General features: G+C 47.4%; 1 protein-coding gene across 1 annotated transcript in view; it reads right to left on the bottom strand.

Moving 5' to 3' along the window:
- Positions 1–10,519, bottom strand: part of LOC135101630 (innexin inx2-like) — a 42,434-nt gene extending 31,915 nt beyond the window's left edge. The window contains exon 1 of the mRNA XM_064005886.1: positions 9,771–10,519. Within this exon, the coding sequence (XP_063861956.1) occupies positions 9,771–10,300 (530 nt within the window). The 5' untranslated portion in view covers positions 10,301–10,519. The remainder of the gene's footprint in view (positions 1–9,770) is intronic.
- Positions 10,520–12,500: the final 1,981 nt, after the last annotated feature.

The following is a 12,500-nucleotide window of genomic DNA, read 5'->3' as shown; positions in this document are numbered from 1 at the left end:
AGTCTGTCATCCATTTCACGGCCCACTCCAGGAGGCAAACAGAAACACGATACCTACCCTACCATGTTCCACGTCCATCAAGTTTTTTTTTTGTTTTGTCTAAGTTGCAAGTGTCATTCACCCGATGCCCTGTTACGGCCTGTTTATAAAGCTGTGTGTGAACTTGGAGAGAGAGAGAGAGAGAGAGAGAGAGAGAGAGAGAGAGAGAGAGAGAGAGAGAGAGAGAGAGAGAGAGAGAGAGAGAGAGAGAGAGAGAGAGAGAGAGAGAGAGAGAGAGAGAGAGAGAAAACACGAACGACACACACACACACACAGTTATCCGATTTTTCCCAAGCTAATAAGGGGTTTTATGCAATTCTTCCCTGATTCGCAGATAATCATCTCACCACTTCCGGCGCACGTGGCTTTGAAGCAGAGACAGAAATAAAATAAAAATAAGAGATTCAAGCGGCGTCCTTAGTCCTCCGCCCTCCCTGTCAATCCTACCTTACCTATAAACACGTCTTGCACATATTAATCACCAAACAGATTCAAGAAAGGAAAGTAATGATCCCTACTTTCATGAGAGCGAGTGGGCGTCGTTGGTAACCTTGAATCACGCGCAGCCACGGGGTCTGGGCTGCAATTATTATGTTATCTCTCACGGGCTCAAGGTCTGACACATTATTTGTTTACGGCAGCTAATGTACAGACGCAACTAACACACCGCACTGCGCTGCTCTAATGGGGAGTGTAAGGGGACTGAAGACTGGGAAAGGAGATAAAGGAAGAGAAATGGAAGGGGAGAGAGAGGGGAAGATAAGGGAACTAAGGAGATAATGGAGAGAGAAGAGGTAAGGGAAGAAGAGAAGTGGTGGTAAGGGGACTGAAGTTTGAGAAAGGGAAAAAAGGAGAAGAAATGGAAGGGGAGAGAGGAGGAAGATAAATGGAAAGTAATGAAAAAGGAGAGAGTGGTAAAGAGAGGAACGGATTCACGAAAGAAAATTATTATGGTGATCTAATTCTTTGTACTCTTTTCCTCCAATTATCGAAGCTATCAAGATTATAATCCAATAACCTCCACATATTTTCCCTTCACCCAAAGGTTACTCGTACTCAAGGCCGGTGAAGTGAAGTGGGAGGAGGACGAGTGGCTACAATTCAAAGGCTTGCATCGCTCTCTTCACTTACTCACTCACTCACTCTTCCTCAACTACACAACACGACAGGAAATCAAAAATAAAAACGTTCTCACGGAAGGTGTTAATGCATCTTAATCTATCACGTTATCTTTGAAAATTACCCGGAGAAGGAAGAAAACCACCACATTTATACATCCTACAACGCAACAAGGCTCGCAGGGGGAACGACAGGAGAACAGGTCACCACTTACGCTCACCAAGGACCAGCTGGAGCGAGAAGAGACATTAGAGAAGAGGAGTGGTGGGGGGAAGGCAACCTACATTGAGGAGGGTCAGGAAGAGGAGGCAGTGGGCTAGAACAAGGTGGGAGGAGAGAGCCAGAGAGGGTCACGGTAAGGCCTAAGGTGAGAGATAGAGAGGACAGACTTAGAAGGAATACCTACCTGGTCGAGGCAGTGTGTCTTGTTACCGTATCTGATGAGCGAGGGATAAGCGTAGGGTGAGGAAGGGTGAGTGAGGTGGGAAGGGGAGAGCGGGAGGTAGGGTGAAGAAGGGAGGGTGAGATGAGGAAGGGAAGGTCGGAGGGTCAAGGAGGACAGTGGAGAAAAGGAGAGGGAAGATATGGATGACAGGTATACATCCACATCACATCCTCTGATCTCTCTCTCTCTCTCTCTCTCTCTCTCTCTCTCTCTCTCTCTCTCTCTCTCTCTCTCTCTCCGTGCTGTGCCTTCATGATAAGGGCGTCGCCAGAATACACAGAACTTACGCGACGCCATGCAAACAAAACACACACATACACAGGTCATGACGCACGTGCATATCAACACTTTTACACACACACACACACACACACACACACACACACACACACACACAGGTCATGACGCACGTGCATATCAACACTTTTACACACACACACACACACACACACACACACACACACACACACACAGAGGTTATGACGCACGTGCATATCAACACTTTTACACACACACACACACACACACACTATAAATGACTGCAGTTGCCCACAATAAAAAAAAAAATCCAAGTTTCCCATGATTTCAACAATTCATCACGTCTAAAACTTTTACACATCACATTCTGTTACCAGCACGATGACTACAATGATGATGATGATAAGAGTGGAGAATGAGAGGCGGTGAAAGAAAGGGAGGGGAATGCTACCACCAACCACACTTTCGCCACAAACAGCCATCCACGCGGCCAGGTGAGAATGGGGAGGGGAGAGGAGAGGTCACCGTAATTGTTATGTAAAATCCACGATCGAGTGACAAGTGAGCAGAGTTTCAAGGTCACGAATCAGGGGGAGTGTTCGTGTGTTCGTGTTCCGGGCGACTGACGGGCCGGACAGGATGGGAGGAACGAAGGGAGAGAGAGAAAGGAAGAGAGAACAGGTGAGAGGACTGGGCGGGGCTAAGGGAGGGAGGAGAGAGGACAGAGGATGGGCGAGGAGGGCGACGGAACGGTACAGGTAGGGGAGGGAAGAGAAAGGTAGAACTGAAGAAAAAGTGGGCGGATGGCTGAGGGTCGGTGTGGCGTAGGAATGGGCGTGACGGGGCGTGATGGGGCGGGTCACACATGTCAAGTACACGGGCATAAACATCCACTCACTTTCCCTAACCCATGAACAACACACTGGTTAACAGAGATAAAAGCTTCTAGAGGGAAAGGTACGCCGCCTGCTATTGATGGTTTCTGTTGCTACCTAGACACACACACACACACACACACACACACAACAGGGCAGCGTCTAGACAATTTCCCCTGCTCAGTAAACACTTATCACTCTAACTTGGGAATTTCAACGCTCAGGAAGTGCTAATACAAACAGATCCAAGTGTTTAGTTTTCCCTAGCCAGTCACATCTGTCTTGCTGCTTCGCCTCGACGCATGATCGATACCGTACAGTGCAGGGATGAGGGACTCGTGTTAGGCGGGGCCACTTTGTTCTGGTGGGCGAATGAATTGACAGAAGGACGTGGTATCAGTTCACCTGCACACGTTCCCATCAACATTCAAACACCCTATAAATCTCCCATCCCTGGCGAGGCGAGGGGAGGCCGTGAGGTGCTGCACTACACGGGCTGATGCTCGGACCCGACTCAAGGTCTCTCGAATTTCCGCTTCGTAATTTAATCTCCTGTTGCTTTCCTGTAACGAAGAGAAGTGACGCGACACCACCTCTCTCACTCCCCTCCTCCCTCCTCTTGCAGCGGCAGACATCACACTCATCTCATCACACACTGCGAGTCGACAGCAAAATAAGACTTCCTTCCATCAATTTCAACTAATCTCCCTCAGTTGCCTGTCTGTTCCACGCCACCCAAGCCAAATATCTTAACTTATCTCTCCTTCTAATTATCCGTCTATCCTGCCTTCTTTTACCATCACTACATTGGTATTGTGTTACTTCCATTTTCCATCTGTTGACTGACTGAGGCTGACAGGTGCAGGTTTTCACACCACCTCCACTTTTCTCTTTCAATTGTGGTCGGAATCTCTTTACTTTTGACCAGCACACCATAATCATTAGCGAGAGATCAGCGGACCTGTGCTGCATCTGTCTCATGTTTTATTGCAGAGATACAGAGCACATGACTCCTCGCCGCCCGCCTTCCCTGTCAGGCAGTCAGCTTTTGATCTTCCTCGGGACGCACAAGACTGGTCGTGCCGTGGAGCTGGTCTGCTACTTGCTGTAACTTACGTTCATGTTTATGAAGTTACCAAGTTATCATTTAAGTGGCGCATATCATTTTCATTATAGCTACTCTTAGTTTTTAGTTTGTTTGCCTAATATATAGTTATATGTTACTTTTGAATATATTTATGTCTGACTTCGCTGTATACGTCTCATGAAAAATATAAATTTGCTAATGTTGTTGTTATTGTTGTTGTTGTTATTGTTCACCATTACCACCTACAAGCATTCTATACCCGTAATTCTCAGCATCTCACATGGTATGCACACAAGTCATAGCCAATGCCTTTTATAGTTAACAATATTTCGGTCAGGTCTCCCTATTGCGCATGATCATTAAATAAACGGACATGCGTACAGGACGTGGATGAAATCTCTCCATTACTCCTTCGTTATTCTAACTGCGCACAACTTTCGAAACAAGTTCCTCGTGTACAAAGTGGACTGGTCTCACTGCACTACACCTCAACCTTCGATTCTACGTGAATTTAGAATACGACTCTCTATTCAATTATGACGCCCGACAGATACCACGACTTGCTCCTTTCCTCTCACCCGCTTGTCTCACTACACCTTGTCGCCACAGCTCATTTTCACTCTAAATAGCCACACAACCATTACCGAAATCACTTATTTGAATGAAAAAGCTTAACGTGATTTCTACGGCTAGATAATACGCGTCAGGCACAACAAGACAAGTTGTCAGGTGTACATATCGAGGTAAAAGGATGTTGCTGCTTGTGACTGTCATGGCGACACGAAATTAATGAGAGAGAGAGAGAGAGAGAGAGAGAGAGAGAGAGAGAGAGAGAGAGAGAGAGAGAGAGAGAGAGAGAGAGAGAGAGAGAGAGAGAGAGAGAGAGAGAGAGAGCGGACATCCTTCTCGAAAGTTTTTTTTTTAGTTAGTGTGTGTGTGTGTGTGTGTGTGTGTGTGTGTGTGTGTGTGTGTGTGTGTGTGTGTGTGTGTGTGTGTGTGTGTGTGTGTGTGTGTGTTTTAAAGCGGCAACGCCTAAACGCTTATTCAAAATGGTCAGATCATAAATTCACGAAACCATTCCTCATCAACTCGCAAAATGATACAAGACGAAATACGCTCCCGTCCCTCTCAGTCAACAATCCATAGGGTCGCTTATTTGCTGCACTACCCTAACCTTGGGTCCCGCTCACCCTGCACGCACGTGGCGACTCTGTGAACAGCAAAACAAGAGTCCTGGCGTACCCTCTGGGCACGGCAAGACGGAGTAGACGATCACCTCGCCAGGCAATCCAATCGGTTACCACGCCAAAGACACTCTCTCTCTCTCTCATGCTTTATCGTATCTCCAAATGTTTGTGTCTTTTAAAACACCATCAGGTCATGCTCAGACCGACCACCAGTGAAAAAAAAAAAAGCCCAACCTCGCTACAAAACTCGCTACACGTCAGATGAAGTTAACCATCTGACGCGGAAAGGTGGAAACCAGAGACGAGGATGAGCAGTATTAGCAATTAGGAGATAAAGGAAGACTATCTGCAGGAAGAGAAGTACAAAGGAGGAGAGGGATTAGGAGGACAGTGGTTGTGGTCTGTTTTTTTTTTTTTTTTTTTTTTTTGACTACGAGAAATGAGAAGGATTTTTCCCCTCTCACGTTGCACTGAGAGAGAGAGAGAGAGAGAGAGAGAGAGAGAGAGAGAGAGAGAGAGAGAGAGAGAGAGAGAGAGAGAGAGAGAGAGAGAGAGAGAGAGAGAGAGAGCGAGAGCGTTACCATCCCCAAACATCTCGATGATAATCACACCTGACGCTCTCCACCACTATATTAAGCCCCACGTGGCATCACATCATCCGCTGCACCTTGACCATAACCATCTCCAGTTTTTTAAAGGTTCCTCCTTCCTTTCTGGTATGAAAATTGCTCGATTAACCTTATGTGGAGTGAGTTTTAAATGTCGCCTTGCTGCTCACACTGACAGCTTCAAAGAGCCTCCCATGGCCCACCACCGTGGCTTATAAAACATTGAGAGGGATTATTTACTCTTTTAAAAGCAAGAACACGAGCGCAGTGGGTGGGTGACGTGATGCATTAGAGACGAGTGTTTAATGGCGTGCAGCAGAGTGGTGTTGATTAAGCATGCTAGTTTTCCTGATAAACTTTCCTTCTTTAGATCCTTGATAGAAAAGAAAAAAATAAAAATATATAAAACGTTCTCGTCATTTCCCTCCCCCTAACCCGTTTTTTTTTTTTTTGTTTTGTTATTTCTGACGTTCTGTTTTGTTTATGTGGCATGATGGTGTTACAGATGCAGAGAAGAAATCTCTTTGGTGATTCAATTCTAGATTATTAGCTGCTAACATACGTCCAATACTTTTTTGTCAAGTTACACATGCCTTCAGGTGCAAATAACCATTAATATGGTAATTCCTCGTTAAGAGAGGTTGCGTTCTTTTATAACCCTAACCGGCGTCATATTATGTTATTGTGGACAATTGCTAGGTTCCAACCACCAGAATACATTGTCGGTGTCTCCAGGGGTGTGGAGGTTGTCATTAGCATGTGTCGCACGTGCTGCAAGGATTTTCTCTCCATATCACCACACACATATATGAATGGCTTTCCTGAGTATCGTCCTTGTTTGGTAAGGAGAAAGATGCATAAGCAGCCTCTGGGAAGAAGCTTCGTCCTTCAGTGCAGCTTTGCTATGCTGCCTCTCCCTGTTGTCACCGCCATCCACGGCACGGTGCTCTGTGTCACGGTGCTCTGTGTCTAATGTATTCCTCTGTGTATTTCGGTTCTTATCTGTATACATTGAATTAGTATATTTCATGAAGGGAGCTGTCAGCACACAGTTGCCTGGACGTGATGGGCCACTCTCTGATGCTCCCGCCGCGCTCCGCCCCCGTCGGCCGGACCCTGCTGCTGGTAATTTGGATGTTTCAGCCTGACAGGCCACAGGATGGGTCGTTCAGATATACGCAGTTTGTCAAGGCCGCAGTGTTTCAATATTCTCATCAGAACCTTACTGATGACCGGCCGTGGTCGAGTTCCAGGCTGGACCACCTCACCCAACACTTCATCTCACGGGCACGACCCTCGCTCCTCCTCTCGCTCACTCAGTGGTTCTGAGGTTGACATCTGATCGGGTCACATCTCAGGCGCGGGACATGTGGCCTTCTCCAAGCCTCTCTAGTTTATTGCTTTATAATCACACAAAAGGTTTCCACGCCCACCGCCCACTCCTCCGCGTCGCCGTTTAGGTGAGTGCTGTGGTCACCGTCGTACATAAAGCATACAAGTCGCTGCCACCGCCACGAACCTTGCACGCTGGTGGCAGACTCCGACAATTTGTGGTGCACTGGAGTCGGATATTAACGAGGAATAAATAACCATAAATAACATCTTGTTCCTTCCAGGGGGGGACAAAGGTGCTTGAGGTTTCTAAACACCACAACGAGCCATCCACGCTACCCGCCTCTGAATCTTGCCCACTTTCCACTACCTTGAACCTTGCCACAGTGAAAGAGCTGCAAACCTGCTGTTAGTGTGGAAGAAAGGAACACTTGGATGTACAATGGCAGCAGCTGTTGGGAAGTTGTAGGAGCGGGAGGAAGTTGAAGAACCAGTGTCGCATCAACGGAAGGGGAATGGGAGCGGGAATGTAACAAATATGGCTTCCACTCTGCCTTCTCCTCGAGTATATGAATGAATATCCACTTCTGGTACCGAGCAGGAACCCACATTGGGATGAGAGGGAGGGGGAGCCGCTGCAGGTGTTGAGGCTTCGCTGGGAGCACCAACACATCGAAACTATCAACACCATCTATCAGGCACCTGCATATCGTGTGCATTATCAGCAATGAAAAATAAAATCCAAAGATAGCCTGAGATGCCAACAATAAGGGAGACTAATATTTTTCTCCCCATCAGCTGCAGTGGTGTCGCAGTGAAGGAGGCGCTCAATGATGGAGAGCTTAACAGTGCAGTTAGGATCGACACTTGAAATAGTTTTATTCTTGACTGTTAATGACAGCATGAACACTTGTATTATCTAGCAACTCTTGGCAGTTTTAAATGACAAAAATACAACTACAGGTCTTCAAAAATATTTCATGTACTCCATTATTTCGTTCGCTTCCAGTGGTGTCTCAGACTTATACTAACTTGTACACCAGAACATTTAACCAAACTTAAGGGGACGCATGACCAGTCAGAGGAGAAGACACACACCCCCACCCTCTGTTCTGGGTCATCCTCTGCTCGATGCCACTGTGACCTTTCTTCCTTTTCCCAGACTACTACGCCACGCAGGGTGCAAGGCTTCGCCACGCTAATTGCAACGCTGCTTCCTTATTTACACTCGCCAAAGCTTCGGTTCACGGGCGGGGGCAACAAGTCAAGAGGTCACCGTCGCTTCAAGAATAACGTGCAAGACCCACTAAAGTGATTTATTCGGTAGCCTGAAAAAAAGGGTGTAACATAAAAAGTACCAATAACAAATGACGAAAGAATGATTGTCCCAGGAAGGAAATATCACAGGAAAATGCAGGGGGGGGGGGGGAAGCGCCTTAAACAATATTGGTATGGTGTGTTGATTAGATCAGGTCACACAAGGTTAAATTTTTCCAGATTTTTCATATTAACTTGACTCATTCTAACGCAAGAGTCGAATGTCAACATGACCTCGAAATCATTTTCTTCAGGCTCAATTAGCACATGCCGAAATTCTGAAGACGAGATGGATGAAGCCTTAACGTGATGACCAAGATGCCACAAACTCGTCCTGATGGGTTCGTTCGTGAAAACTCAGGAAGAATGCCGATGACTTGACCCTTGTATGTCATTAAAATAGCCATTAGGATCCAACTTTACAGTTAACAAACAACCTGAGCGATGCTTTCAGTGGTGGATGCCTTGCGGGCAGGTGGCCGGCGTCCCAACGAAGCTTGTGTCTCACTGCCCTTCTGTTGTAATCTCGTGAGTGTTGTACTGATTAATGGGTGGAGAAGAGCGGGCAAGAGATCGACCCCTTGTTACAAGCTAAACTATCGCTCAATCACGAAATACTGGTGTTTTAGTTGCGATATTTCGAAAACCGAGGTTTGGAGTTGCGGTGCACCACAAAGCTGCGGTCACACTGCTGATTGGTATCACTGTGCCCTGCAGTGTGACACCATTTCAGCCCACTCCTCCAGACACGCCAGGAATAGGCAACCCTCCATCAGAATAATTATTTTCTTCAGTGTTAACTAGAGGGCGTCCAGTTAAGTGTATATACAGATGTACAAAAAAAATACAAACTTTATGTAAATGTAATCGTGTTTCACCTGTGAAAAAATTCAAGACAAAATAAGTCCGTCAAAAAATTACTACACAACCTTTGTGTAAGTCCTGATGGAACAAGCATCACTCATGGAGAATGCAAGGCACCACGAGGCACTGCGGCTCATCACCAGTCCTCACTACCACACCGCTGTTACCGGCCCGCCATCTACAGGCCGCGGCACGCTGCGATGGGCAGTGCGACGAGTAGGGATGAATGTGATGGTGCCAATCAGCTGAAAAAAGCTCCCACGCCACAGCCTCATGACCAGGGTGACCATGACTGAACTAAACCGAGCACCAGGCTGCTTATAGAAAGTGTTTATAAGCCACAACAAGAGATTTCTTATATTTTGCAGCACTCTTGATGGATCCCACCAATCATCCCCTCGCGTGCCTCCCCCCCACCCAGCACATTGCCCTCCTAATCCATCCACACCTGCGCTATTCATCAAGGAAAGCCCAAGTCGTGGCGAGGGTCGAGATGCTTCGCACGCCAGATTCGAACCACTCACAATAAATCTTTTCTCTACACAGTGAAGCAAGACTCCCTGGGATACTTTCACAGCGGCCTACTATTGAAGCTGCAGGCAGGTTAGGCACGGCTCAGGCTCGTTGCGGGACACTCACCTTATAGCCCAGTTCATGTGCATGTGGAGGTGCTTGATCATGTACTGGGCGAGCACCTTGTGCTTCTTGTGTCTGCTGCTCTCGTCCAGCGTCATCTTGTCCAAGCCAGCCAAGATGGTGACGAAGAGCCCGCCTTCCATGTTCTTCCACAGGTACCTCGGCACGTAGAACATGATGGCCTGCAGCACCAGGACGAACGGCACCCACTGGTAGTAAGCGTGATACACTATCTCGTCATCAGGCTCGGCATGGCCCACGCCTGGGTAAGCCACGCCGTCGCCCAGCGGCTTGTCCCAGTGCTTGGGTACACTGAAGGTGGACATGATGAAGCAGAAGGTGTTGAGGATCTTGCCGGGGATCGCCTTGGACATGCATTCTATTGGCGCCCCGATGAACTCCTTGGCCGTCACGAGAGCTCCAGATACAATGAATATAACAAAAGTCACCCGATAGTGAAGGTGAAACACTACATTATCCACCTGGGCCCTATGTTTCTTTAACACTTTCGCGGCTGCCAAATATTTCATCATTTTGGCGGCTTATTCTTGTGTTGCGTCCCACGAGATAAAAAAAGACACCAGCTTCTGTCCAAAACCCGGGACTCCTTGCGCACCACAACAACACTCGCACCTTCAGCCTTCCTTTCAAGGCACAACCAACTCAGTGTTTCAACAATAAAAAAAAAACTACCCCACACCACCTGCACACTTCCTCTCAACGCCACAGCCCACCAACCACTGACCGCCGACAGCCCAACACGCACACACACACACACACAGGCAGCAGCGGGCCACCCACCCAACCCGCAAGTTCCAACTAGTGTATTAATTTTAACCTCCATACCTATACCATCTGTCCGTCGCCTTTCTTCCTATACCAACGATATTAAGTTAATGTACTAACACACCTACAGATTCCCCGTCTTATAATTGCGAAGAATAGCGAGAAAAACAATCATCGAGGTCAAGTCTAAGGGTAGGTGACACCGCCAGGATTTTAGCGGGGATTTAAAGACCCTGAGTTACGTATGCTGCCGGAGCTTATTGACCTAGACACCACAGGAGCGGCTGCACATACCGAGTGTATACTGCTAACGTAAATACAAAGTAGGCCTATTGATTCTGGTAAGCCGGGCGTGACGGGGGGAGGTGGGGCGGTGGAGAGATTTCGGGTAGGCTTGTCGAGTCGGTGGACTGGACGGAGACAAATACTTCTGCTTTAGGCCTAAATTTTTATCGCTTTCTTCTTCTCCAGCTCGTCGCAGGCAAGAAAACAAGCAGTCATGGATGTGTTGGACATGAATGAGCGTCCTGATGAACACGCCTCACCGCCAGTCTTGACGACATCGACGGAATGCGAGAGCATGGTGAATAGAAAGGAGAGACAAAACAAAAGGAGACACCACGCGGCCCACAACAATGCTCCGGGGCGTAAGGGAGTGATAGAGGGAGAGAGGGAGAGGGGGGGTGAGGGTAGGGTGAGGGAGAACACGGCAGATGCAAGCTGGCGGGCGGGACAAGGCTGATAGGAAGGACGAAGGGACTGGAGGAAGAGAAAAATCAAGACAGCTACTGACGCCAATTTGTTGTGCGTAAGTATAGGGAAAAAAAAAAAAAAAAACCGCCTCGCATCCCGGCAACAAGTCTTGACGCTGCACACTCACTTTGCAGCAGGAAGTCCTCCCCTCCCGCCATTAGAGGAGAAGCATTGTATTAAAACCAATTGCCAGCACCCGTGGTTTGCGTCTGGTTTAATAACTGCCATTTTTCTAGCGGCTCAGTACAGAGCCCCTGCTGCTTCTTGGGCGTCTTCCTCCTCCCCCAGGCATGAACGTGTACACTTTTGTGGCTAACAACTGAATTACACTCAAATTTTGTGCAATGTGGTATAGTAGTAATTGTCATTCGATTTTTATACATTCTCTTATCAGTGACTGCACAGTATTACATATCTACAGAATTCGCAGATATGCGGAAAAAAAGGCAGCTGTTACTTAGAGATAAAAAAAATAAGGTTTGAAAATCGTAAATGAGCGGAAGATACGACATGCATGCAGCTGTCCGTCACTTTAGCGGATAAATGAGAACAAAAAGAAAAGAAAAACGCGCTCTTTCAGTTGAGATAAATTAATAATCGCAAAGAAACTATCGATCACGCACGTCCCTCATCACCGCGACAGTCGATGTGGTATAGTAAGGTATAGGAAAGACCTAAAAGCCTCGTCCATACAGTATCCTTGGTATCATGTTTCAAAACGCCTCGTGGTCTCGTATTGATTATTTTCAAAGGCCACAGAAGTAATAAGTTGAGTTCTTCTGGATTTTTTAATGGGTATAAGTACATAATCTTTATTAAACTACCATTAATACAATAAAAACACCCTAGAAAACTTCTAACAGCCGAAAAACTTCTAACGCCGAAATATTTCGTGTATTCGAGATAGACGCCGAAATGTGTGAGGCTGCGGGGCCCGGAGAGCAACGTGTGACTGGTGGTGCGTGTATTACTACTGCCTGCTAACAACGGTCGTGATAATGACGTGCCCCACTTCCTCTCTCTCGTCACCCGCCTTCCGCCAGCCAGGATTCACCAACAGGCGCCTCGTCCTTGCCTCGTCTGGGAGATGTAAATGCGCGGCGTAAGGTAGTGAACGGGCCAGGGAGCGGGCCAGGTATATATGGTCCCTCCAGTGTTGAGCAGCTGCGGTCAAGACACCCAGCCAAGGCAGTG

The sequence above is a fragment of the Scylla paramamosain genome, chromosome 6 (genome assembly GCF_035594125.1).
Source record: "Scylla paramamosain isolate STU-SP2022 chromosome 6, ASM3559412v1, whole genome shotgun sequence".
Classification (NCBI taxonomy): Eukaryota; Metazoa; Arthropoda; class Malacostraca; order Decapoda; family Portunidae; genus Scylla; species Scylla paramamosain.
This window is presented reverse-complemented; position numbering and strand designations above follow the sequence as displayed.